Source organism: Tursiops truncatus, chromosome 11 (assembly GCF_011762595.2).
Source record: "Tursiops truncatus isolate mTurTru1 chromosome 11, mTurTru1.mat.Y, whole genome shotgun sequence".
In the NCBI taxonomy this organism is placed as follows: domain Eukaryota; kingdom Metazoa; phylum Chordata; class Mammalia; order Artiodactyla; family Delphinidae; genus Tursiops; species Tursiops truncatus.
The window spans coordinates 95,756,245-95,782,509 of record NC_047044.1 but is presented as its reverse complement, the minus strand read 5'-3'; the positions used below and the strand labels follow the sequence as shown (position 1 = coordinate 95,782,509).

General features: G+C 50.0%; 2 protein-coding genes across 6 annotated transcripts; one reads left to right on the top strand and one right to left on the bottom strand.

Moving 5' to 3' along the window:
- Positions 1 to 1,860: 1,860 nt before the first annotated feature.
- On the top strand, positions 1,861 to 11,400 carry C1S (complement C1s). 4 transcript variants are annotated; one of them, XM_019926018.3, is made up of 12 exons: positions 1,861 to 2,017; positions 2,904 to 3,035; positions 3,272 to 3,479; positions 3,677 to 3,854; positions 4,717 to 4,842; positions 5,645 to 5,844; positions 6,260 to 6,413; positions 6,916 to 7,031; positions 7,442 to 7,520; positions 8,046 to 8,174; positions 8,738 to 8,812; positions 10,174 to 11,400. In XM_019926018.3, exons 2-12 carry the CDS (start codon positions 3,013 to 3,015, stop codon positions 10,971 to 10,973), a joined length of 2,088 nt encoding a protein of 695 aa, XP_019781577.2. In that variant the 5' UTR covers positions 1,861 to 2,017; positions 2,904 to 3,012; the 3' UTR covers positions 10,974 to 11,400. The 4 variants fall into 4 exon arrangements, with proteins under 4 accessions (XP_019781577.2, XP_019781576.2, XP_019781578.2 ...); XM_019926017.3 differs by having other exon boundaries at positions 1,864 to 2,017; positions 2,957 to 3,035; XM_019926019.3 differs by having other exon boundaries at positions 1,865 to 2,017; positions 2,907 to 3,035.
- Positions 11,401 to 14,669: 3,269 nt separating this feature from the next.
- C1R (complement C1r) lies at positions 14,670 to 24,188 on the bottom strand. 2 transcript variants are annotated; one of them, XM_033867072.2, is made up of 11 exons: positions 24,038 to 24,188; positions 23,078 to 23,306; positions 21,634 to 21,826; positions 21,172 to 21,318; positions 20,881 to 21,077; positions 20,444 to 20,591; positions 20,215 to 20,336; positions 18,353 to 18,431; positions 17,851 to 18,006; positions 16,206 to 16,280; positions 14,670 to 15,557 (listed from the first exon to the last, which is right to left on the bottom strand). In XM_033867072.2, coding segments are annotated over exons 1-11 (2,118 nt in total). In that variant the 5' UTR covers positions 24,040 to 24,188; the 3' UTR covers positions 14,670 to 14,787. The 2 variants fall into 2 exon arrangements, with proteins under 2 accessions (XP_033722963.1, XP_033722960.1); XM_033867069.2 differs by lacking the exon at positions 24,038 to 24,188 and adding an exon at positions 23,402 to 23,559.
- Between the last annotated feature and the right edge of the window lie 2,077 nt (positions 24,189 to 26,265).

Below are 26,265 nucleotides of genomic sequence, written 5' to 3'. Positions count from 1 at the left end.
AGGGAAGCCCAATTTTTTAAAAATTAATTAATCAATTTTTTATTTAATTTATGTTTGGCTGCATTGGGTCTTCGTTGCTGTGCGTGGACTTTCTCTAGTTGCGGCGAGTGGGGGCTCCTCTTTGTTGTGGTGCACGGGCTTCTCATTGCGGTGGCTTCCCTTGTTGCAGAGCACAGGCTCTAGGTGCACAGGCTTCAGTAGCTGTAGCATGCGCGCTCAGTAGTTGTGGCTCACGGGCTCTAGAGTGCAAGCTCAGTAGTTGTGGTGCACAGGCTTAGTTGCTCCGCGGCATGTGGGATCTTCCTGGACCAGGGCTCGAACCCTTTTTCCCCTGCGTTGGCAGGCGGATTCTTAACCACTGCGCCACCAGGGAAGCCCCTGTGCAATCGTTGTTAATCGCCTGAACAGCGCCATCAAGTGCTTATATTTGTGCTTAAAAACTTGCTCTCATATCAATAGCTTTGGAATAGAAGTTAGATGTGATAAATTGTTCTGGAGAAGGCCAGGCTCCACGCAGCCAGTATTGTTTGTTTAGAACAGTTGCCCACATTTCAACACTTCTGAAATCGGGTGCGTCTTATAATCAATCATACATCATAGTTTAATTGGCAGCTTTAAAAGTGTCTAGTGGTGTGTATGTAAGATAAGGGAGCGTCTTCACTTGATGGAGCTGTAGATCTGTTGGAATTCAGTCACTAAGACGGGGTAGAAAGTGACAAGGGACAGAAGGAGAGCTGGGAGGTCAGGGAAGTCTCTGTGGAGGAGTTGTACACGCCCACCACCCCTCGGTCCCTTATCTGAAGCTCTACATTCCAAAAGGCTCTGGAAACAAAGTGGGGTTTTTTTGGTACCAAAACTCATCTGGCAGAAAAACCTAATTTGAACTAATGTGAAGTCATTTATAAATATAATATAGAATGATAACTAAATGATAACTTTAGTTATTCTACTCACTGTGAAGATGAGCCTGTTTAGCTGCAGAAATATTAATGTTTGATGATGGAATGTTATCTCAGCCCCTTGCGGGGGGAGGGACAGGAGGAGATGTTACCTAATATTGGGGTATTGGGTCTGTATGCCGCATTGGCACTGTATTCTTCTTCTTATTATTATTATTTTTTTCTTTTTTTCTCTTTTTTTTTTCTCTTATTTTTTTGTTTTGGCCTTGTTGAGCGGCTTGTAGGATCTTAGATCCCCAACCAGGGATCCGTGGAACCCAGGCCCCGGGCAGTGAAAGCGCAGAGCCCTAACCACTGCACCGCCAGGGAATTCCCTGCACTGTCTTTTAAAAGGCCATAAAATTCTGAATTTTGAAGCATATCTTGACCCAAGGGTAATGGATAAAGGACTCTGGATTGTATCTGAACTGCAGGTTTATGGGTGGATATCATTTAGATGTGTGAAGATGTGGAGGGGATTTCAGGAAGAGGAAAAAGCACCACCCCCCAGCATCTGGGATCTAGGTATAAGTCGTTATCCAACCATTATGTTTGCTTTAAAGGCAGAGATGACCTGCATTTCTGATAATTCATGATTCATACGCAGTTGGAGGGCTGGACTTTCTGGGTTTGGCTTTTCTCTACAGTATTAATGCCCTCCTTTTCCCACAAATCACCTGACTTCCCCGAAAACTCTGTAACACACCCTTTGGCTGAAAAAGAGCATTAGGCAACTGGTGAAATTCCCCAATCCCTCCTTTCTCCCCCTGTGGCCTGGGAAAGAGGAATCTCAGGCCTCAGTATGCAGTTCTTGTTTCAAAAGCAGAGGGAGCTCCAAGATCAAGGCTGAGTTCCCCTTTCCCTAAGTCATGGTCTCCCAGCCCCCTCTTTGCGGGGATCAGGGAATTTCAGATATGCACACTGGGGTAGAGAATCACAGGAACGGAACCAGGACAGGGAGGCGGAGGTTCCTGCACCCAGGCCCTATGCTGCTCTTCCTGGGAGCCGGCAGGGTTGCCCGGCACGCCCACTGGCAAGAGAGACAGGACTGACCCACTTGTTCCCATCAGCTTCTGAAGGTAAAAACCTTAAAATCAAAGAGCAGAGCTTTGATGGAGGAAAAAGGAAGGCAGAAAACTTTACATAGGAAGGTTCTGGGCAAAGATGGAGGGCCGGAAAGAGCAGAACCCAGAGGGAGAATATAGGCCACTTATTTCTCTTAGGTTGACCCCATCCACCCCCATGTCACCCCACCACCTACCACTGTTTTCAGGGTTAGAAGCATATTTGGCAACACGTTTCTAAGAACTGTGGGGAGATGGCTTGTCTTTTTAGTAAAGGTTAAAAAAAAAAAAACTGGAAAATTAAGGTAGGAAATTGAGGGAATACCTTTCCTTTCCTTTCATGTTTCTTGTCATTCAGCTGTCCCTTTTCTCCTTCCACATCCAACCCTGTCTCAGACCACTTCTCCCAAGGTCACTGCCTTCCCCTAGGAAAAGGAGCTCATTCCTCCATCAGTGGTCATTGGGAGAAATACATGCAATAATACACAGTCAGGAGAGCTGGTTCGAGGTGATAAGGGGGATCCTTGTCAAAAGAAGAGGGAGACATGTCATAGGTGGATGGTCATGATGGGGAAAGACTCCTGAAATCCTGAGCGGAAAAGGGGATATATATTGTTCTGTTAGGGCAGGAGGGAGACTGAACGAGTCGGGGCTGGGGTGGGTGTTGAGGGTGAGGGAGGAGAACAGAGGAAGCAGAAAACTGGGAGAAATTACTCATTATTTTGGAGAAAAACTGGGAGAAGGTCCTGAGAAGCCAGGGGAGAAGGATAAGATGTAGTTTCAATCCAGAACCAGGGCGAGTGTGAGAGGATGGGTGTCGTCCAGTGATGATTAATGATATGGCTCTGTTGAACCTCTGTGTTATTCTTACCAAGGTGACATTGGCCCCTTACCACCCAAGCAGGTGCCTGTGTGCTTGTTAGACAAATACAGCCAGGTCTGCCACCGCTTTAGGTCCAAAGTCCAGAGGTGCAGAGAGCCAGGACCAAGAGACGAGCTGCTCACCAGGGATGGACCAATTGCCAGAGATGTGGTGAGTGATCACGGGTCTACGGAGATGTATGTGGACCCCATTCCCTTCATCTTCTCAAGAAAATGGCTCAGATCTGAAGCCTGGGTTTTGCTTTGACCTAGGCCTTTTTGCTTCGTTCCAACCCAAGATTCTCCTCCATGTGCTGGTGCCCTTCGCCTTTCCCATCCCTTCTCCCTGCCCTTGTCTGCTGGCACCTGGGTCACCCACCTCTCCATATGCCTTTTTTATTTTTTCAGGTGCATTGTCCTGTTTTCCCTTTTGGCATGGGTTTATGCTGAGCCTGCTATGTATGGGGAGATCCTGTCCCCCAACTATCCTCAGGCATACCCCAATGAAGTAAAGAAGTCTTGGGATATAGAAGTTCCTGAGGGGTACGGGATCCACCTTTACTTTACCCATCTGGACATAGAGCTGTCCGAGAACTGCGCATATGACTCAGTGCAGGTATACTGTAATAAGCACGTGAAGGATGGGGCTGGGCTGGTGAGCTGAGAGGATGCAGGAGGGGGTGCCACCGGCATACAGTGAGCTGTGCTCACATAGTCCTAAGATGGGAAATGGTCCAGTCTCTCTGTCCCTTTTTCTCTGACCTCCATACCAAAATATTACCCTTTCCTAGTTTCTTTTGACTCTTCTCTTAGATAATGTCAGGAGGTCTTGAAGAAGGGAAACTCTGTGGACAGAGGACCAGCAAGAATCCCAACTCCCCAGTGGTGGAAGAGTTCCAAGTCCCATACAACAAACTCCAGGTGATCTTCAAGTCAGACTTCTCCAACGAAGAGCGTTTCACTGGGTTTGCTGCATACTACGTTGCTGTAGGTAAGGCTCACCCCTCTGTGTGCCTCATTGATCCAACCACATGATTAGAAGCCGGACAAACATTGAGCAATGCAGGGAGGGAGGGTTCTGTTTATAACTCTTATGAAGTGTTGACTTGGCTTGGATCCCTCCATGAATTGCTTTTGTGAAATTCAAATGCATAATCATATCCTGGTGATGATGATAGTAATGATAAAAAAGAGTTAATAAGCAGTAATTTATTGAGAACCACTATGAACTGGGCACTGTGTTAAGAACTTTACCTATATTAATTTAATCTTCACCTCAATTCTTTAACTAGGTGTTATTAGATCTACTTAAAGACAGGGGAAGTAAGGACTAAGGAAGTTAAATAAGTTGTTAAGACTCACACAAGGAATGTATGGTATTCAAACCCATTTAACATATGGCAAACAAACTTTCAAATTCTGTGTGCGTCTCCAGCTATCTCCAGGGTAAAATGAAATCAGGACATCTCATAAAGCCACAGTATTGTTTAGACTTGACAGAAGTACCAACAGCATATAAAGTAATACATGTACTAATTGTTCCTTCCTGCAGAAGACATTATCAAGTTCAGCTTGCAGAGTGTTGTCTCTGGAGCTGAAACGCTCTGTTTGTGAGAAAGATCAAGGGTCTCTGGCACTGAGAGCTCCCCTACAGCTGTGCAATGGTAGAGCGCAACTCCGGAATCATAGTTCACAAGAGTAGTATAGAATAATACCATCCTGAAATGTGATTCATTGAATGTCTTTAAGCAACAGACCCTTCCTACTTTTCTTATCCTTGCAGTGTGGCGCTTAACCTCATTCTTCCTTCTAGGTCTCTGTCCTTGACCTCAATCTTTCTCTACTCTTTGTAGATGTAAATGAGTGCACAGACTTTGCAGATTCCCCTTGCAGCCACTTCTGCAACAACTTCATTGGTGGTTACTTCTGCTCCTGCCCGCCAGAATACTTCCTCCATGATGATATGAGGAATTGCGGAGGTGAGCTTGGCATCAGGAAGGGTGCGCGTTCCCTGGGATTTGGAATGGCTTGAGGCTTCGGTAGGGGGCTTGTCTACCCTTCGATCTTGATTAACCTCAGCCTTGACTTGGCATCGATTTTCATTTTTTAATAGTTTACAAGCTGATTTCTTTCTTTCTTTTTTAAAATTTATTTATTTATTTTTGGCTGCATTGGGTCTTTGCTGCTCCACGCAGGCTTTCTCTAGTTGCGGCGAGCGGGGACTACTCTTCTTCGTTGCACTGCGCGGTCTTCTCATTGTGGTGGCTTCTCCTGTTGTGGAGCACGGGCTCTAGGTGCGCAGGCTCAGTAGCTGTGGCGCACGGGCTTAGTTGCTCCGCGGCATGTGGGATCTTCCCGGACCAGGGCTCGAACCTGTGTCCCCTGCATTGGCAGGTGGATTCTTAACCACTGCGCCACCAGGGAAGTCTGGCATCAATTTTTAGTTACCCGTAAACTGAAGGGGAGCTACAAGGGTGGAGGAAGACAAACCTACAGGGTCAAGTTAATTAATTGGAGAAGAGAGATAGGTGCCTGTGTCAACCCGGGGCTCTCCATAACCGTGAAAGGCTCTATCATCAGCAAAGTGATGGAAACCCAGTAGGTATTGGGTATCTCTGCTGATATGTGTTGGGTATGAAATTGTGACATGTGGGCTTCAATCAATCAATGTGACAGTCAATCACTGTGGACTGTCAGTTCATGAGAAGGATCATAGCAAAAGGCAGGGACTCCTTTGCTTGACTCTATATTTGATTCTCCTTTTCTCTTTTTCTCCCTTAGTCAACTGCAGTGGGGATGTATTCACCACACTGATTGGGGAGCTCACAAGTCCCAATTATCCCAGTCTATACCCAGAGAACTCGAGGTGTGACTATCAGATCCTGTTGGAGGAGGGGTTCCAAGTGGTGGTGACTATGCAGAGAGAAGATTTTGATGTGGAACCAGCTGACTCTGAGGGCCGCTGCGCTGACAGTTTACTTGTGCGTGATGGACGATGAACTTCTCTCCCAACTCACACAGAGAGATTTCTCCTTGAAGACAAATTACATAGCTTTCTGCCCCTTCTTTTCTTTTTTTCCCCTCCTTCTTATTTTATTTTACTTTTTTTTTTTTTTTTTTGCGGTACGCGGGCCTCCCACTGCTGTGGCCTCTCCCGTTGCGGAGCACAGGCTCCAGACGTGTAGGCTCAGTGGCCATGGCTCATGGGCCCAGCCGCTCCGCGGCATGTGGGATCTTCCCAGACTGGGGCACGAACCCGTGTCCCCTGCATCAGCAGGCGGACTCTCAACCACTGTGCCACCAGGGAAGCCCTAATTTTTACTTTTGTCCCTTCCATTTTGCCTTTTTATTTCAGTTCTTTCTCTCTTCTGATTTCATCATTTTGTTTCTCTTCAGTTTGTTGCAGGAAACCAGCAATTTGGTCCTTACTGCGGTAATGGATTCCCTGGGCCACTAACTATTGAAACCAAGAGTAATGCTCTCAATATCATCTTCCAAACTGATGAAACAGAGCAAAAAAAGGGATGGAAATTTCGTTACCATGGAGATCGTGAGTAACTTAGAAGTTGCTCTTTGGTTGGTGGTACCAAAGTCCTTGCACAATGTAAAATCCAAACAGGTAGATTGTTGTATGGACAGGTATCCTGAGAATACTTCACTTCCTCAGCAGGATCTAAACTTGTCAGTAGTTGCGAGAAATGCCTCAACTTCTAGGAATCTTTCAACTGGACCTGTGAATGCAGACAGCTTGGGGGTGGTTCATTAGTAATGCCATATTAATCAATTAATAATTTTTTTCACCACACCATGTGGCATGTGGGATCTTAGTTCCCCAACCAGGGGTCGAACAGGTGCCCTCGGCAGTGAAAGCGCCAAGCCCTAACCACTGGACCGCCAGGGCATTCCCTGTCGTATTATTTTAGACACCTCCGTATTGGAATGCTGGACGTCAGGATTGAGGATGACTGAACAACTGTAGAAAGTGTGAGAATGATGTAAATATCATAGAGATTCTCCTATTTGGTAAAAAGTTTTTTCCTATCCTTTCCAAGCAATCCCTTGTCCTAAAGAAGTCACTGCCAATTCTTTTTGGGAGCCTGATAGAGCAAAATATGTGTTCAAAGATGTGGTGAAGATAACCTGCGTGGATGGGTTTGAAGTTGTACAGGTAAAGCACCGTTAGAGGCTTCTCTCTTGTCCCTAGGTCGGGATGATCGTACTGGAATTGTCTAATCATTTACCGAGCGTTCTCGCTCCAGCAAACGTCTAACACCTTCTCCATAAAGAGAACCGTTCAGGATCTTTAGTCTTTCCTTGTCAGTCATGAAGATCCTTGGACAGCTTGACATTCCCTTTTTGACTTTGGTCTTCCTGGGGCAGGGGGGTGCTGACATGCTGGGACAAAGTTGTCTTTTAGCCCCAACTCCTGGGTGCCTTGGTTCATTCTGCTACGATGTCCCCAAGCTTCTTGTGGTGAGGACTCCTCATTGATCCAAGGCCAGAGATCGATTCCATTTCTGGATTTTGATTCCCTATATCTCTCCTTATAAATTAATGGTGATGTTTATTATTGTCCAGGGAAGTGTTGGCTTGACATCTTTCTATTCTACTTGCCAAAGCAATGGAAAGTGGAGTAATTCCAAACTGCGGTGTCAACGTATGTACCTCTTTAAAATGGGACTCTTTTTTTTTTGTTTCCTCCCAAAGGGAATGGAAAGATGAGTGCATTAAGATACAAATGCATGGTTTCCTCTTAGGCTTATGAGAGAGTAGATTGAGTTTTTGAAGGGAAGTCTGTCATGGAGTCCCAGCCCTGATCTGATCCCAGCCAGACTAGCAGGTTTCTTCCAAAGAAAGAGGCTATGAGATTGGTAGAGTTAATAGCATTACGTGGGTCCATTCCTTCAGAGGCCTCACCAACCACTGAGAACCAGGTTCGTCCTTGTAGCTTTCAAGCGGCTATCAGACCTGGCGGGACTCAGTGCTCTAGGGTGTTGAGGGATGCCAGTCGGAGACCATGGCCACAGAGAGGCTGACATGGGGGATTCATTCCAGGTGTGCTTATGGATGTGGGGAGTGGGGAAGGAGTGAGGAACACGGCTGGGAGGATGGACTGGCCCAGTGACTCTTCCTGGGAGGAAGTGGCCGTCCTGACCATCTCTCTCCTGCCTTCCTCTCGTAGCCGTGGACTGTGGCGCTCCCGAACCCATTCGGCACGGTAGAGTCGAAGATCCAGAAAACACTCTGTTTGGTTCCGTCACTCGCTACACTTGTGAGCAGCCATATTACTACATGGAAAATGAAAGAAGCGGTAGGTTTCTTTGATTAAAGAAAAGAGAAAGAAAGAATGAGAGTGTTGGAGGGTGAATAGCACAGTCTTCCTGGGTGGGGTGCTCCCTGTGGTGGAAGCATGGAGTCCTAACCACTGAGCCACCAGGGAAGCCCCCTGACCAGCTATTTAATGTAGAACAGGAGTGATGCTTCCAGCTTCAAGTCATTATTCTACGATGCCTGACTTTTTCGATGGGGAGGCCTTGGTGGTGCTGGATGAAGGTCTGGTTGGCTCACACTATGTCCCACTTCATTGCTTTTAATTTAATTTAATTTCTTTTCCCACTTGAAGCACTTTCCCAGCCTCTGCGGTAACCCTCTTCCCTCTGCTTTGGAGACTGTTCCTTCCCCTCCCTTGGCAGGATAGGGACCAGAGAGATTGTTTGGAGGATGTTCTCAGGATTCTTTTCTAGTTGGTTTGATCTGATTTTGCCTCCTCAAATCCCAGAGGTGCTAAGGCTCTGAACGAAAAGGGTGGGGGGGGGGGACAGACTCCAGAAGATGTGATGGTGAGTGTGTCCCCTGTCCCTTGTGCTGTTCCAGAGGAGTATCGCTGCGCTGGCAACGGGAGCTGGGTGAACGAGCTGCTGGGCGCAGAGCTGCCAAAATGCATTCCAGGTAATCTGGGCTCAGGCTTGTGTAGGGAGCATGGCCACAGGTGTGGTTGCATGGGTCCCACCTTCTAAAAGAAGCTGTAATCCTCTTGGGAAGGGACTTGACCGTCTGGGCTGCCAGAGTCTAGCTCAGTGAGGTGGAGACAAAGCTGGGCCGTGGACCTGCCAGGGCCTTGGGGAATTCATCAACCACACTGTCAGGCCGATGGACGGGAAAGAGAAAAGTCAGCCGGTGACAGTTGGTGTCAGAGTCTGGGCCAGTTAGGTTTGGTAATGTAGGTGTAGTAAGGGCGTCTAGGATTGCTAAAAACAGGGCCTGAAATAAGAGAGTGAGGATTCAACATTCAGAAACAAGACTACTCGAAGAGCCTAGTTATTATATTAAAAGACTATCTGACAACAAGATATAGAGGAATAAAAGGAATAAGGGGTTGCGTAGAAATCAGAGTTGAGTAGAGAAGGCTCCCAGGCAAAGCCAGAATAATAATAATCATCCTCTTAGTAACAACAGTGTGATTGAGAGCTAGGGACCGAGCTGGCTCTCAGTCAAATAATCAAATGCAATCAAACAATTGCATTTATTATCTCATTCAATTAAGTCTTTGCAACAACGCTCTGGGGTAGGTGTTATTGGTCCCGTTTTACAGTTGAGGGAATTCAGTGCAAGTTCAGAGTTAGGAAGGGGCATGGTTAGGCTTTGAACCCAGGTCTGTCTGTTATGTTCAACTCAGAGTCCATTCAGGCTGACTAGTGAGGGATTTAGGAAAGGCAACTTTATCTGAAATAAAATTCCGTTTTAGTTATATTCAGTAATGGCAAAGCAATCAAACCTGGATCCAGTCAGTGGGGGATGAGATGAAAGATGGAAAAAGAGAACCGTCCACAGGTCACTAGGAGGAACTCGCTGCAATTAGGACTTGAGAGAAGAAGGTGATAAGTGTTTGATCTGGGCATCAGAGGAGGGTAGAATGCTTGCCTCCCCTAACACCTGTATGAGGACAGGGTTGCCCAGCTCTGGCTCCCAGCTGGGCCCCCGGCCCCATGTGCCAAGCCTGGGGTGAAGTGTCCTCCCCACACTGTGAGTTAAGCTGTCCATGGTGTGAGGCTCGTTTGGGTTCAGTAATTCGTACACGGCCTCCGTTTAAACCAGTCTTTCCCACAAGCCGGCTTTTGGCACTGGCAAAGTGGGATGTTTGGTCCTTAGGTCAGTTCAGGATGAGTCAGGCGCTGAGATCGTTGACCAAATATTTGGCTATGTTGTGCTGAGAACGCTGAGGCCCAGCAGGTGTTTGAGTGGCTGTAGGATTTGCAGGGGGCCAGCAATCTGCCCTGCTCCCTTCCCATCTTGTTTTTGTTCCTCCCTAGTCTGTGGCGTCCCTGGTGAACCCTTTACAGAAAAACAGAGGATATTTGGAGGCTCCATGGCAAAGATTGAAAATTTCCCCTGGCAAGTCTTCTTCTCGAACCCCCGGGCCGGCGGGGCTCTCATTGACGAGTACTGGGTGCTGACAGCTGCCCACACCGTGGAGGGAAACCGTGACCCAGTGATGTACGTTGGCTCTACCTCAGTGGTCACTTCGCAATTGGCAAAGGCCCAGATGCTCACTGCTGAGAAAGTGTTTATTCATCCCGGTTGGAAGGTCCTGGATGCCTCGGAAGCACGGAAGAATTTTGACAATGACATTGCGCTGGTGCGGCTGCAAGACCCGGTGAAAATGGGACCCACTGTCTCCCCTATCTGCCTGCCAGGCACCTCCTCAGAATACAACCCCTCAGTGGGAGATCTGGGGCTGATCTCAGGCTGGGGCCGAACAAATACCAAAGATCATGTTATTAAGCTCAGAGGGGCAAAATTACCTATTGCTCCCTTAGCAAAGTGCCGGGAGCTGAAGGGGCTAAGTTCCGGAATAGATATAAATTCCTTTGTTTTCACTGAGAACATGATCTGTGCTGGAGGTGAGAAGGGTGTTGATAGCTGTGAAGGGGACAGCGGTGGGGCCTTTGCTCTACAGGTCCCTAATGAGGAGAATACCAAATTCTATGTCGCTGGCTTGGTGTCCTGGGGCCCCCAGTGCGGTACCTATGGGATCTACACACGTGTCAAGAACTATGTTGACTGGATCATGAAGACGATGCAGGAAAATAGTGCCCCCGGTGGAGGCTAACCGCACAGATCCCACCAGCCTGTCTACAGGCTGTGACCCATCTGTTGCTTTCTGTTCCTCACGATAATCCCATTATTTCACCATGACTGAGAGAAGACATGGGAGTATGATTTAACTAGAACTTGATTGTTGGGATACCTGGTTGGAGGTGGGGTTTGATCATGTCGTTGTGTCGGTCATTCAGTGTAGTTGGAGTCCCTGGGTCCTCTCCCCTGAATCTGTCCGGTGGACAACAGTGTGGGAAGGGACGCTTATCTTGTCCTGTTCCACCGGGAGCCCTCTTTCCTGATGATTGCCTCCTGTTCCAGTTCTGACTCTGCAATTCATTGTGGGGCACACCCTTGATTTTTGGTTCCCCTTTACCTGTTTGCAGTTTATCATTATCAGTGTCTACTATCTACCGGTAATAAAGCATGTTTATAACCCAGTTCTCGCTGACTTGGTTATTCCACATCAAGACTTCAGCACCATAGAAAGGGAGTGCGATGGGCTGTTGTGTCCTGGAAATTCGGGCCCCTAGCGGCTAATATTTAATTGTCATGAAAACAGGGAACTCAGTTTCTCTCCTCTCTTCCAATTGACGTTTACTGAGTATCGTGGATTAGCATAACGTCAACACAAGGTACCGTGTTCTGTTTTTGAAATTCATCAAATGTACTCGAACCTCACTCAGACATCCACATACAACAGTTAGAATTGGCTGTTTAAGATCTTTCAGTCTAAAATTTTGTGGTATAAATTGTTTCAATATGTCTCCTGAAGATGACTTTTCCTTTCGTGTGCATTTGTATAATACAGTATTATGACTCAATGAGAAAGAAAAACAAAAGAAATTCAGCATGTGCTCATCTGCTTTCCTGGTGGTTTTGATTAATTTGTCAGTCAGGCAACAACGTCTTCTCTGGATTGAACTGTGCACCGTGATGTTATAGCTCGTCTTGGTGAGGAGGGACCCAAAGGCTCCCTTCTACTTTTTTCCAAGGGAACAGGAAAACAAACAAGTGAGCAAACAAACAACTCCTCATCCCCACAAAATGATTAGTGGTGAAAAAGGACCAGACAATAGAGACTAGTATTTTTTTTTTTTTTTTTTTTTTGCGATACGCGGGCCTCTCACTGTCGTGGCCTCTCCCGTTGCGGAGCACAGGCTCCAGACGCGCAGGCTCAGCGGCCATGGCTCACGGGCCCAGCTGCTCCGTGGCACGTGGGATCTTCCCGGACCGGGGCACGAACCCGCGTCCGCTGCATCGGCAGGCGGACTCTCAACCGCTGCGCCACCAGGGAAGCCCGAGACTAGTATTTTTTTTTTAATTGACGTATAGTTGATTTACAATTTTGTGAATATACATATATTCTTTTTCATATTCTTTTCCATTAGGGTTTATTACAGGATATTGAATATAATTCCCTGTGCTGTATAGTGGCACCTTGTTTTTCATCTATGTTATATAGAGTAGTTTGGAATCTGCTAATCCCAAACTCATAATTTATCCCTCCCCCTGCTTTCCCCTTTGGTAACCATAAGTTTGTTTTCTATGCAGAGATTAGTATTTTTTAAACTGAGGACAGAAGAGCTACCTTAGGGTGGCCATTGCCCTAACAAGGTGTCTTACGAAAGCCATGGCCTGAGATTAAGAGTTCAGGGACACTCTGGTCTGTTTGATGTGACACGTGGCTTTCAGGAAAACAGTTTTTATCAGAAGCCAAAAGGGGTATATTTGTGGCCCATGAAGAAAGAACTTTGATCTTCCATGGACCGAAAGGGCAAAATTCAACAGCTGACATTAGGCTGGTGGTTAACACATGATGAAGTAACCAGAACTCTAATCAAAAGGTCTGAAGAACCAAATGGGACTTCTCTGGTGGCGCAGTGGTTAAGAATCTGTGTGCCAAGGCAGGGGACACGGGTTCGAGCCCTGATCCAGGAAGATTCCACATGCCGCGGAGCAACTAAACCCGTGCGCCACAACTACTGAGCCTGTGCTCTAGAGCATGCAAGCCACAACTACTGAGCCCGCGTGCCTCAACTACTGAACCCGCATGCCTAGAGCCCGTGCTCTGCAACAAGAGGAGCCACCGCAATAAGAAGCCTGCGCACAGCAACGAAGAGTAGCCCCCGCTCGCCGCAACTAGAGAAAGCCCGTGTGTAGCAATGAAGACCCAACGCAGCCAAAAAACCCCCCAAAAAACCCAACAATAGGAAGCTACTGGAAGTATCATGTCAAATCAACCCAGCAGCATAAAGCCATTTATTTATTCCTTAACTCGACACCTGCCAGCTACCTTCCCCTACCTGCCTGTCGTTACATGTGCCATGGAGTTGACAGTGTACCCTGGACTACAGAGTTTTGGGCAGGAGAAGGGGGATCCCTCTAGAGAAAAAAAAAATTGGAAAAATATTAAGAAACATGCTTGTGATGTGGAAATTTTCCTTCTTTTTAATAATTGGAGGAGTAGAAAAAAAATCAACCTGGAATCTGACAAATAACAGCAAAAGGAAGTCCATCCCTGCCAGAGAGAATCTTTAGTCTATTTGGGTTCTGCCCTCGCGGATGGGCCGAGGTATTGGTGAAAGGATTCGCTTGTTGCTGCTGCCTTGGACAGTAGGATGGGGCTGTTTTTTTGCATCATTAGCTGTAGTACCAGATCATTTCCCTGGGTGAGGGGCAGGGAGGGGTTTTAAGTGAATCATCATCAGAGACTTTGGAGCTGGAAAGGCTCATCACCAAGGCCTAGAAGGGCTAGAAAATCATTCATTGTGGCTTAAAAGACATCAATCGTACGGCGTTGCAAGTCGCTTGGGAATAACATGTGTGCTTCACCTGAAACTCAGGAAAAGACTTAACTTTTAAAAAAGCAAGTGAATTGTCACATTTCTTTGGTCAGAAGAAAATGGACTGGTGGATCAGCTCCTCATGCTGGGGGAAAAAAATGCAGCCAGGAGGACTTTATGGGAAGGACCCTAGTTGAAACAGCACTAGCCCAGAAGGGGCTTGAGGGATTTTGGGATTCTCAAAAGTTGCTTTTACCATGATTTCTATAATCAGAAAAATATTCTATGAAAATGTGACTTTTTACTTTCTGCATAGCTGTTCTTGTTTTTCAATTTTCCATGCAACATAATCAAGAATTTATTTGAAACACCTTATGATATGAACTGAAATAAACTTGGCAAACTACAATTATCCTGATGTTTTATTCATTCATTTATTATTTATTCATTTATTCCTTTTAATTCATTTTACACAATGGGCTTTCTCATAAAATTTTATTTGGAAGGAGTTCTATTCAATTACCCGATGGTTATAAAAATGGAAGAGGGGCTTCCCTGGTGGCGCAGTGATTGAGAGTCCACATGCCGATTCAGGGGACACGGGTTCGTGTGCCGGTCTGGGAAAATCCCACATGCCGCGGAGCAGCTGGGCCCGTGAGCCATGGCCGCTGAGCCTGCGCGTCTGGAGCCTGTGCTCCACAACGGGAGAGGCCACTGACAGTGAGAGGCCCGCGTACCGCAAAAACAAAAAGAAAAACAAAACAAAACCAAAAAAATGGAAGAGAACAATGATAACTAGAGATTGTGGAATACATCTTCTGCAACCCTGGGGCGGGGGTGCGGGGAATAAAGGTGACCTTTGGGTTATTTTAGGTGAAGAGTGTGGGTGGGATTATAGAAAAGAGAATTTATTTCACACAGTGTCTTTCTGCATCAGTGATTTTAATATGGATTCTTAGTGGTTGTCAACAGCCGTTTAGATAATCTTTTTTTTTTTTTTTACACCCTGCTCTTTGGATTCTGACCTAGTGAATTCCGGGCTCAGTCCTCCTCCTCCATCTCTTTCTTGATCCAGTCAACGTAGTTGAGCAGTTTCGTGTAGAACCCATACCCCCTGCTGCAGCCGATGCCCCAGGATATGATGCCTGTCGCCACCCAGCGATCATTTTTCTCATCCCTCACTGCAAAGACCCCTCCGCTATCCCCCTGACAGGCATCTTGCTTTAGAGTCGGGTCCCCAGAGCAGAACATGTTTTCAGAAAACACATCTTTCCTATTTTTTTTCCGGAGCCATCTCTCACAATCCTCTCGCTTAGCTACGGGCAGACGGACAAACCTGAGGTTGTGAGAAAGTCTCTCCTCCGTGATCCCAAAGCCACTGACATAGCCCATGAGACCCTGGTCATAGAAGGTCTCGTTGTCGGGGAGGCAGATGGGGAGGAGGTTGGGGCCCAGGGTGACACTGTTTTCCAGCTCCAGGAGGGCGATGTCCCCCTCGAAGTTGTGGGACTCTTCCTGGCGGTAGTCGGGGTGGATGCTGACCCTGCGGACGGGGTGGTTGGCCAGCTTGGTGATCTCTTCCACGTTGACGTGGCCGAGGAACACGTCCACGGTGGCGTTGCCCTGCGCTTCGTACTCCTTGGGGTAGAGCGTGTGCGCGGCCGTGAGGATCCAGCGGTCGCCCAGCAGCGCGCCGCCCCCTCGGCCGTGGATGTTGGTGAAGGCCTGCCAGGGGAAGTTGCCCAGCTTTGCCTTCTGGCCTCCAACGATGCGCTGCTTCTGCTCCACAGGGTTGACGGGTTTCCCGCACACTGGGGAGGAGAAGGGGGCGGGGGGGGGGGGAGAGAAGGGGGCGGGAGGGGGGAGAGAAGGGGGCGGGTGTGGGGAGAAGGGGGCGGATGGGGGGGAGAAGGGGGCGGGTGGGGGAGAAGGGGGCGGAGGGGAGGGGGAAGAAGTCAGCGCCCGGCACCGCGGTCTGTTCCCTCCCCTTCGCCCCCTCTTTTTAGCTCAGGGCCCTTTCTTCTCTCTCCTCCCTCCCTTCCGTCTTTGTTGTACGGTCAGCCTCTTCTCCTCGTTCTTGTTTATTCTTCCTGGGGCTTTTCTCGCTCTTTTTTTCCTTTTTCTTTTTTTTGGCCGCGCCGCGGACCCGTGCCCCCTGCAGTGGGACGTGGCGTCTTAACCACTGGACCGCCAGGGAAGTCCCTTTTGCTCTTTTTATTTTTATTCCTCATCTCCCACCTGCTCAGTGAAAAGTCCAGGAATGTCGGGGCAGGTCCAGCTCTCTGGGTCCCTCTGCCCTTCTGCTGGGGCGTCTCCTCGCCTTTTTCCTGATTCCTCCCTCACCCCCTGTCTACCTTCAGCTTCAAGCTGGAGCGTCTCTCCCTTCTCTGTGCCATGCCTCCTCTGAGGCCCTGCAGGGCTGCCAGGGCCACAGAGGACGGTGGAGGGTTTCCACTCACCTGGCAAACACCGAGGCATCTTCTCTCCTGCCAGCTCATTCTTCCACGTGCCCTGAGCTGTGCAGATGTACTGCCCTGAGGGGAGAGGGGCTGCGCTCAGGCTGGGAGGTCGTGGGCAGGGGCCAGTGAGCACCAAAGTGCGGGAGGGAGAGGTCAAGGATCAAAGGGAAAGGTTCAAATATATGTGGATGGGCTATTGAAAGTGTTAAGAGGCTCCATACGTATATTTTTGTTTTAATGCTAAGTGGAAAAATCAGAATGCTTAACTATTATATTCGACATGATCCCCATTTGTGAAAGTAGACACAAAACCTGCAAGGAACTTATCAAACTTCCATCAGTGATTGCATCTTGGTGCTGGGTCGTAGATGTTAATGGTAGCTATGGTTTTTTTTTTTTTTTTTTGGCGGTGCTGGGTGGATCTTAGTTCCCCAACCAGGGATTGAACTCACACCCTTGGCAGTGAAAGAGTGGAGTCCTAACCACTGGACCTCCAGGGAATTCCTGGTAGCTATGTTTTCTGATCACAGACAGTGTGCCGGTGCTCATTGCTCAGAACTTTATCTGCATTATCTCATTTAAGCACCACCGTGAGGCTTTCAGATATGCACCATTATCCCCACCTTATAGACGAGGAAACTGAGTTTAAATAATTTGCACAAGGTTGGGCTTCCCTGGTGGCGCAGTGGTTGAGAGTCCGCCTGCCGATGCAGGGGACACGGGTTCGTGCCCCGGTCTGGGAAGATCCCACATGCCGCTGAGCGGCTGGGCCCGTGAGCCATGGCCGCTGAGCCTGTGCGTCCGGAGCCTGTGCTCCGCAACGGGAGAGGCCACAGCAGTGAGAGGCCCACGTACCGCAAAAAAAAAAAAAAAAAGTTTTAAAGATACCCACAGATGAACTTGAGAGTAATTTAGTAAACCTCAATGCAGAAATTCACAACATAGCAGCCTGAGAGGGTATGTGGGGAGAAGGCTGAGGAAGTCTCACTGATAAAGCTGTAGTGGTGGTGGTGGTGATGGTGGTGGTGATGGTGGCGGTGGTGATGGTGGTGGTGATGGTGGTAGTGATGGTGATGGTGGTGGTGATGGTGGTAGTGGTGATGGTGGTGGTGATGGTGGTAGTGATGGTGGTGGCAGTAGTGGTGGTGGTGGTGGTGATGGTGGTGGTGGTGGTGGTGGTGGTGGCAGTAGTGGTGGTTATGGTGGTGGTAGTAGTGGTTATGGTGGTGGTGGTGGTGATGGTGTTGGTGATGGTGGTGGTAGTGATGGTGGTGGTGATGGTGGCGGTGGTGATGGTGGTGGTGATGGTGGCGGTGGTGATGGTGGTAGTGATGGTGGTGGTGGTGATGGTAGTGGTGATGGTGATGGTAGTGGTGATGGTGGTGGTGGTGGTGGTGGTGGTGGTGGTGGTGGTGATGGTGGTGGTGGTGATGGTGGTGAGAAGAAGCTGCTTATGAGATTCAAGTCTTTCTTTGTATCAGTTCAGGTGTTTCCTTCTTCAGCTTTATTAGATGCCTCTTGGTACCTCTGAAGCCAGTGCCCTGGATAAATATCTTAATATTCACTCTGTAGGGATTCTATTGGAAGAAATTGCAGAAGATGTCCCAACAAGAGGGAGCAGACTGCCATTTGCATGGGTCCCTACCTCGCTCAGACTTGCTTCTGCCATCTCTGGTTTGCATTTTGTAATACGGCTCGTGGCAGTAGTACTGGATACGGGCCTGGTAGGTGTTCACCCCCGTCGTGGTGGTATAATTGAAGGCTCCGTTAGGCAAGCTTCGGGGCTGCCCGCAGTCCTTGACTTGGAGAGAACACAGGGCCGTCTGAGAGCTGGTAAGGATTGTACCGGAACTTCAGTGGGAGGAAGGTGAGCAGTCTGCCCACAGAGCAGGAGTGGACCCGCAGAAGCTATGGTGAGTGGGGGGCTATGGTGAGTGGGGGGCTCTCGTGATGTACGGGAACTGGATACAACGAAATTCAGCCCTGGGTACAGCCTGTCAGTCCTGCTGAGATGAGGGCTGACTGGTTCCTGGATGGGCCAGAGGCTTCAAAGGATAAGTCAGGGGAGGGTCTTTTTGGGGAGATGCTTAGGCCAGACCCCTCTTCCCTTCTCCTCGGGGGAGACACGTCCCTGAGTTGCAACTTACTCTTGCACCTGGGCATGGCGCGATGCCATGTACCATCATCCTGGCAGACAGCTGTGAAGGACAGGAGCGCCTGTTTGCCCTGTTTGATCAGAGATAGAGGTGCTGTTAGTACAAGGAGGTGCCGCAGCTCCCTTCCTGTCCTCGCCCACACGGGAGCAGTAGGGATGCAAAGTCATCTCTCAAGCCCTCAGACCTTAGCAGCCATGGACGTGGCTCCTTGGTCCTTCTTCCTAGCCGGTCCTTTCAGACCAGACTTACACATGGGCGCACGTGAGCCACACAGCAGGAAGTCAGACCTAGGGCTGGTTGTTAGACCCAATAATCCTCTCTCTAGATTCTTGCCTGTTTCCACTGAGGTCCAATTGAACCCCACAATTTTAAATTAAAAAAACAACAAGCCCAGTTGTGTGTTCTCTGCATTGAAACAAAAGTTTCTGCCCTGAAGTAGAACCATGTTTCTCTTCCTCTGGAACACCTGTCGTCACCTCATCGCCCCTAGACTGTAGTCTTCTTAAGGGCAAGGGCCTTTCCTAAAATACTAGCGCAGCCCAGCCACTTTCAAGGGTGCTTGAGGATGCTGACGTATGCTAAGTGCTGTCGTAGGTGAGCAGATGGCAGGGACCAGGGCAGGAGATGGCCCCCTCTGAAATGAAAAGTAATTGGACAAAATGAATGAGTTTTATTAAGATCAACAGTCATCCCAGATAATTCGCTCTGGAACTGATTGCAAGAGAATGTGTACGAGGATTAGGATGTCCCAGTGAAATGTGAATAATGTGAGAGAAACCGTGTGACTTGTTTAAAACTCTATGATGTGAATGACAAATGCCAAGGTAAGGGTGCGGGGGACGTAGGACGTGGTGAGTTGTCACCTGAGCAGAGAGGAGGGGTCTAGGACACTGAGTCCTTCCTGGAGCGAGGAGCAGTTACCTGGCTAACTCAGCTTGATGCAACATTCAAAGGTAAGCTCCACGAAGCCTGCATGAATATGTGTTTCTTTTTACTGTACTTCCCACATCCAGAACACTGCCTGACACTCAGTAACACTTAGAAGGTTTGTTCGGTGACTTTGCTACAACTGAAGGACAAACCAAAGGTCTCTTCTCTGTTTCACAGTAGGTCTTCCAAGTGGCTCTATTGAACAAAGACGGGATGTCCAGTCCCAGGTCCCTGGCCAGGGGTAACTCCAACTGCATGCTTTTCAAAAATAGCATTTTAATTTACCAGCTTTTGTGAGATTGAGCAGTGGAGAAAACCACGTATTTTCCTGAGTCTGCAAAGCTGAGGACAGGGTGGTGGACCTGGGGTAAGACCACCAATGTACAGAAAAGAAGCCCCTTCTTGTTGTTAGGTGGGATGCTGCCCGATTCATGAATCATTGAACAAAGTCAGTTAGGTCTTAAAAAAAACACCAAAATCCCCAAACCCAGAGCCCTGGAGCAAGAGGCAGGGGGTTTGGTGGTAATCCTTGCTGCACACAATCCCGGTACTGTTGAGTTGCTCCTTGTACTTCACCTCCGCCCCCGCCTCTTTGGTTCCTAATTCTACAGTGAGTTATTGGGCAAGGCCAGTAGCTCTTAAACTTGGCTGGGCAGTAGTACCACCTGAGTAGCTTTTAGTAATCCTGATGCCCAGGTTGCACTCCAGACCTATAGACTAGGCTCTAGCGGGGGACCTGGACATCAGTATTTTAAAATCCTAAGTGTTTCCAATGAGCAGTCAAGTTGGAACAGGCCAGGTGGCCCTTCCAGCTCAAACACGTATGATTCCACTTGGGGCTGAGCCTCAGTCTGCTGTGGGCCTGGCTGTGCGAATTATTCCTGATGCTGGGCCAGTTCCTTCCCCTCAGCTGTGGCTCTTACCTCCATGAGCTGGTAGCCTTGTTTGCAGGTGGCGATGAAGTAGTCCCGGAACTCGTACTGAGGCTGCAGGTCCTGGATGATGGTGAACGAGTCTAGGGCCTTGGGCTGGGGACACTTGATGACTGTCAGGGAAAGCAGAGGGCGCATTTATTGCAGAGCCACTGGCCTTCTTTCTACCCACTACATCCTGCCCCCTTGCTGGCCAGCGAGGGGCCCCGGGCAGCCTTACTTTTGCTGGTGTAGTGCAACTTCCAGCCCTGGCTGTCCCCTGACTCGTCCGTGAAGAACAGCAGGTCCACGGAGTTGCTCCTGGTGTCAATGGGCTCTGGCCTTTGCTTCCCACAGAACTCACCGATGTTCCTCTTGTTGGCATAGATCTGATGGGGGAGGAGGGAGGGTCACCTCTCCAGTTCAGAGACTTTTCCCCAGGGCTGGGGCGGTGGTGCTGGTGGTGGGGATCCTGCTTTCTGTATGTTTTCAGCTGGAGGGTAAAAGGGATCCCCAGTACCCAGCTGCCCGCTGTGTAGGAACTTGCCCAACTCATGTGTGATGTTGGCCGTTGCTGTACCGATTGGCCAGAGGGTCCAGCAGGAAGGAGGGGTAAGATAGCCACGTGGCGATGGGAGGAGAGGACAGGGCGTCTGGGGGTGGGGAGGTCTGCTGCACCTGTAGCTGGTCGTAGGGACAGGGTACTTGCTCGTGGTCATCGATTTCGAAAGGCTCCAGGAACTTGAGTTGGAGGGTGAGGCCCCGCTCTACCCGGATGCTGTAGTTGCAGCGTAGGTCGGGCGGGTAGGGCCGGGGGTACTCCAGGCTGGAGATGTAGCCCGACGGCTCTGTGAACAGCTCGCTGCTGCACTCGGCTGTGAGAGCAAAGCCGGGAGGGGGGGTCACCCGGAGACTCGGGCTGGCCCGGTGAGCCCTTGCTCGGTCCCTTCCTCCCAACCCTGACCTCACCCTGGCAGGAATGCCTGTCCTTCTGAAGCTCGTAGCCTGGACGGCAGGAACAGAAGTAGCCACCAACGTAGTTGTGACACAGGTGCTGGCACAGGGGCTGGGGACTCTGCTCCACCAAGTTGAGCTGGGAGGCACATTCGTCCAGGTCTGGAAGAGATTCCGGAAGGAAGCATTCAGTTCCTGCCGGGGGACTTCTGTGGTGGCGCTGGTCTCAGCGAGGTCACTCACCAGAGGCCTAAACAGACAAAGCCGGCTCCTGGCCGCCTGGGCCTCCCGGCCCCTCTAACGCCTTCTGGGAACTGCCCAGTGGGGACAGGGCTCAGGTGGACAGCCCCCTCCTGGAAAAAGCTCTCTTGGGAAAAGCAAGGAAGGCCAGGCTTCCTGCTTCTTTGGAGTCAAGGTTCTCCTTTTCCGGCCCCCGTGCAACATGAGGGCTAGAACACGGGCACAGGGACCACTCACCCACAGCTTGGTAGTAGGCCAGGAAGCCCTTGTAGAACATGATGGTGCCGTTCTCCTCGTTGGAGAAGTCCGTGTGGAAGGTCAGCAGCATCTTGTTCCCTTGGGACATAAATTCCTTCCTTCCTGGAGGGTTGCCCAGTGGAGAGCCCAGCTGCCCACAGAACCTCCCCAGGGTTTTCTTATCGGCAGAGATCTGGTGGAAGAAGGACAGTGGGGTAGGGAGACAGTTGTTGAGGGGACACGTCCCACGTGGAGGGTCAGTGAAGGTCATCCTTCTCTTGTCCCGACGAGCGGATCATGCTTCCTTGCTGGACGGCCTCCAGCTGCTCTCTGCCTGCTGCGTTCTGGCTGTTGCAAGCTTCCCCAGGTGCCTTTCCTCTGTCCCCTGCATCTCCATCCGCTAACTCTGCACGTTATCCTGTCCCGCAAACATCGTCCTTCCCCTTTTATGACCCCCAGCATGTTTCAGACCTTTCTTCACTCCCATCTCCTCCTGTGCCCGCCTCCCACTGGAATCCTGGTGGCCTCTACCTGGCCTCTATCATTCCTTCATCCCTAGAGCCTGGATGGTCTGCTTCACCTTCTGCCCTGTCCTTCCACCTCGCCTTAGTCAAACCACTCACGTCCAGCCATGCCTCGTGATGGACTCAGCTGAACGTGAGCCCCCGGGGCCTGGTAGCCTTAGCAAGCATGGCCAAACTTCCCTTACCTCTTTCTTCACAGATTCCTTAACCCCACCAGAGCAGAAGGCATCCCTCCCCCCACCTCATTCTTCACCATCCCTTACCACCAAGACCCCTCGCCTCCAACACTGCCGTCTCAAGTCCTCTGGGCTAGGAAGATGTTTCATTTTCACGTTATTCTCTTATAACCTCCAGGAGGTCTCCTTGGAATAGTATTTATGGGCTGTGTGCGTGCTCTACCCGAATCCTGAGTCAAGAATCTCATTTTTATTGGATGTAGAAAGATGGGACTGGGACGGTGCCCTTGGTCATGACAGAGGTGAGGAGACAGCTCCCTGTCCTTGCTGAAGCCTATGCTTAAGCCACCACCATGAACGTCTCCCCTCCCCATGTCCCTGCGTTCCTGGTGAGGTGGCAGCCAAGGTGATACTCTCCATGGAAACAGGGAAACCGAGGCACAGCGATTTCCCAAAGGCTCCTAGCAAGTAAGAAGATGGGGAAGGTTTTTCTGATCCCTGTAGGCAGTACATTTCCTGAGAGTGGGGCCCGTACCTTCCCTCTGTGTCTCTCCCCTCAGTGCTCCCCTAGGGGCTCTCAAACCCGTGGACACTCATCCACGACATCACTTGACTCTCAGAAACCCCACCTGGCCATCAGCTTTCACAGGCTTGGGGCTTTGTCCACAGGTAGGGTCCTATACAGGGTTCCCAGGTTCCAGAGACACCCAGCTCTCCCTCTGCCCACCCAACCTGAGCCCCTACCTTGACATAATCATAGAAACAGCCTTCCGAAGGCTCCAGGTCAAACTGCCGGAAGACGAGCTTCACCCTGTATCCCCTGGGGACCGTGATCACAGTGGTGGTTTCAAAGTTGTCGGGGTAAGGCTTGGGGTACAGAGGGGAAGTCACTTCCCCATAGAGCTTCCGAGGGGTGAAGACGGAGCCTCCCACCCTGTAGAACAGGACTGGCACCAGGACGTATAAGAGCCACCTGCCAAAAAGAAAAAAGGCATCTGTAGGGCTGGAGGGGGTGCAGCAGCCTTGCAGTTTGGGCAGTGGCTGTGGAGGGGGTGGGGATGGTCATACCGCCGGGCGTTTTCCTCTCGGCCCATTCTAGACCTCACAGAGATGTTCTGGGGGGCGGGGGCGGGCGGAGTGCGGAGGCTGGTCTCTGCAGCTGCGGCATTGGTGCACACTCCCCGGGGCGGTGTCCAGTCCGGAGGTCATCACGCTCCCTCCACCTCTCTCCCCAGCCTCCTCTGCCCTGTCCCATCACTCCCCTCCCCTTCCTGGAATAGGGCTGGCTTGGGACCCATTAATTGGGGGTGAGGGTTTCCAGTCACGGCTCTCCGAAAGGGCTCCCAAAGGCTCAGCAAAGGCCTCTGGGAGAAACCACCTATGGAAGATGGTTTCGGGCACGAAACGCCGCCTCTCCGGGGCTGAGTGGGTCCCCCATCTCGCTGCTCCCTAGGAGCTGGAGGAGGAAGGCAAGGTGGCATCACCTCCTGGGTCTGAGGTCTCCTCTTGCCCTCAGGAGGAGGGACGGGGGGCATGTGTTTGCATGAGTGCACGCATGTGCACTTTGGAAGGGGTAAGGTATATACGGAGGGGAAGTGTGTTCCCGCCTCCCTGAGTAACTCTGGGGGCAGGGTTGCCTCCCGTGCCCAGGATTCTCTGCTCTGGCTTCTCCCTCCCTCCTTGGTCCCCATTAGCCTTACTCACATTTCTCAAGGCCTGTTTTTGGGTCTCTGGCTCTCCTGACAGCGTCTTCATCCACTCTGTGTCCAGGGAGAGCAGAGTCACGCAGAGGAGGGAAGGGGGAGGGAATGAGGGGGAAAAGGGGGGGACCATTACGGGAGGAATGTTGTAGGGAATGAACTATTTGCATAAACAAAAACCAAAAAAAAAAAAAAATCTGTTTCCAGTGTAATTTAGTTTTGGTTTTGAAATCCCCGATGGTGGTGCCACCTGCTGGCCACATGGGGAAGGTCTAGAGATGGGTCTGCATTTTTAGGGACAGAAAAAAGCCTTTGGTTGGAGGCCCAGACTTTCGTTTCTAAATCTGATGGGAATTCCCTCTTTCTTCCGGGACCTTCCTGGGGTCTGATGTTGTTGTACAAGGTTCCTACCAAAAGGGCAGTGGAGATTGCAGTTGAGGGTGACTCTCTTTCCTGGACCCTTCCTGTCCTTAGTCGCCTGGCACCTGGTCTGGGAGCAGCCAGGGTTTCAATGCCCAGGATGATGTGACAGGAACAAGGGCTGGAGAAGGGTAGTGCAGGAGGGCACAGAGGAGAATGGAGTTCGGTTGCCCTGGGGCCCTGGGCTACTTCACTCATCAATGACACGAAGAGCAAGGATTGCTGTGACCCCTGGAAAGCAGCGCCAGGCTCAGTTTTAAGACCCTTCTTCCCCACCTCAGTGAACCCAGGCCTGCCAATGAACTTGTCTCTTCGAGAAGCGGGGGCAGCTGAGGACAGGATAGACACATCCTCTTATCCTCAGAAACTGGTCAAGAGTTTGAGCCCCTGAGTGTCCCAGCTGCCTAGGGCTGGGCAAACAGTGTGGCTGTAAGACCGACCACTAGTGACTTAGTCTTTTCTGAGAGAAGGCCAGGCCCCCGGGAGGGAGAAAGGGCTCTCGTCTCTCTTGTCCTCCAGGCCATCGTGTCCTGTTTTAAACCTTTGCTCTTTGGGGAAGACTTTCTTCAACTCTCCAGGGCTCAGCGACCCTATAGCGGTGTGCTCCATAGGGAGACGCAGATCCAGAACAGGCCTCTGAGTTCTCAGGCCTCTGTAGTCCATCCTGCTTGTTTGCCCTATTAGATGAATCCCTCTATCTCTCCACCCACCCACCTGCTCACTTATCCGTTTGGAAGCTACCTATTTAAAGTGCTAGGCACTTTCCCAGGCACTGGGCTCGCCAAGATGTGGCAGCTTCCTGTTAGGCAGTGGCCAGGTCCTCACTGAATGTAGTTTGAGAGCAGGCACATGGGAGAGGCAAGATCAGGCCAGGTTGGAGGGTTGGAGGATCTCCAGCAGGTTTATACATCAGAGCCGAGGACTGAGTCTGCCGGCAGGGCTGATCCATGATGATCCGTGGCCTTGTCAGGTGAGGAAGGACAAAAGGTAGGGAAGAAGGATAAGGAGGAGGTCAGGAGGCAAGAAAGGAGGGGAATCTTGTCTAGCAAACTGCACATTAGTATCTGGACAGCAGTATGTGTGTGCTGTGCACTTACCACGGGGCAGGATGGCAGATATACAGGTAGAGGAGGTGGTCCAAGAAGGTAAGTCTTGGCAGAAACTCTCCCATTCCTCCTAGGGATTCTGAGTTCTGTCCTGGTACCACGTGGCATGACTGGAAACTGACAAGCTTGGACCTCATTAGCTCAGTCCCAGTCGGATTCCCACTCTGCCCAACCATACAAAATAACCTTGACTTACATGTTCTGGTATACCCTTGATGTATACCAAGGACAGCAAGAAGAAACAGCCACATGAAGATTGCTCAAGCAATTGTTTTCAAACCAGTATTGAAGACACTGTTATATTGATCATTCCTTTTAAGATGTGACTCTGGGGAGAAAAAGGTTTTCTCTCTTAACATAATGGTATGTTTCCCTCTGTCGATATATTTACATCTATATATCTATATACCTGTACCTATAACTATATCTACCTGTATCTATCTAGATCTAGACCTGTCTAGATCTAGATAGATAGATACAGACATATAGATATGTATAGGTATATATTTTTTGCCTTGGCAGGGAGAAACTCATCATGTTCTCAATAATAAAAGTAAAGAAGACAGGGGCTTCCCTGGTGGTGCAGTGGTAAAGAATCCGCCTGCCAATGCAGGAGACACGGGTTTGAGCCCTGGTCCGGGAAGACCCCACATGCCGCAGAGCAGTTGAGCCCGTGAGCCACAACTACTGAAGCCCGAGCGCCTAG

Coding starts and splice junctions, on each gene's coding strand:
- C1S (XM_019926018.3), top strand. CDS start 3,013: ATGGACCAATTGCCAGAGATGTG. Junction 3,036..3,271: donor GACCAATTGCCAGAGATGTG/GTGAGTGATCAC, acceptor TTATTTTTTCAG/GTGCATTGTCCTGTTTTCCC. Junction 7,032..7,441: donor ATGGGTTTGAAGTTGTACAG/GTAAAGCACCGT, acceptor ATTATTGTCCAG/GGAAGTGTTGGCTTGACATC.
- C1R (XM_033867069.2), bottom strand. CDS start 23,427: ATGGGCCGAGAGGAAAACGCCCGGCG. Junction 20,337..20,443: donor GTTGCACTACACCAGCAAAA/GTAAGGCTGCCC, acceptor TTTCCCTGACAG/TCATCAAGTGTCCCCAGCCC. Junction 15,558..16,205: donor GATGCCTCGGTGTTTGCCAG/GTGAGTGGAAAC, acceptor TCTCCTCCCCAG/TGTGCGGGAAACCCGTCAAC.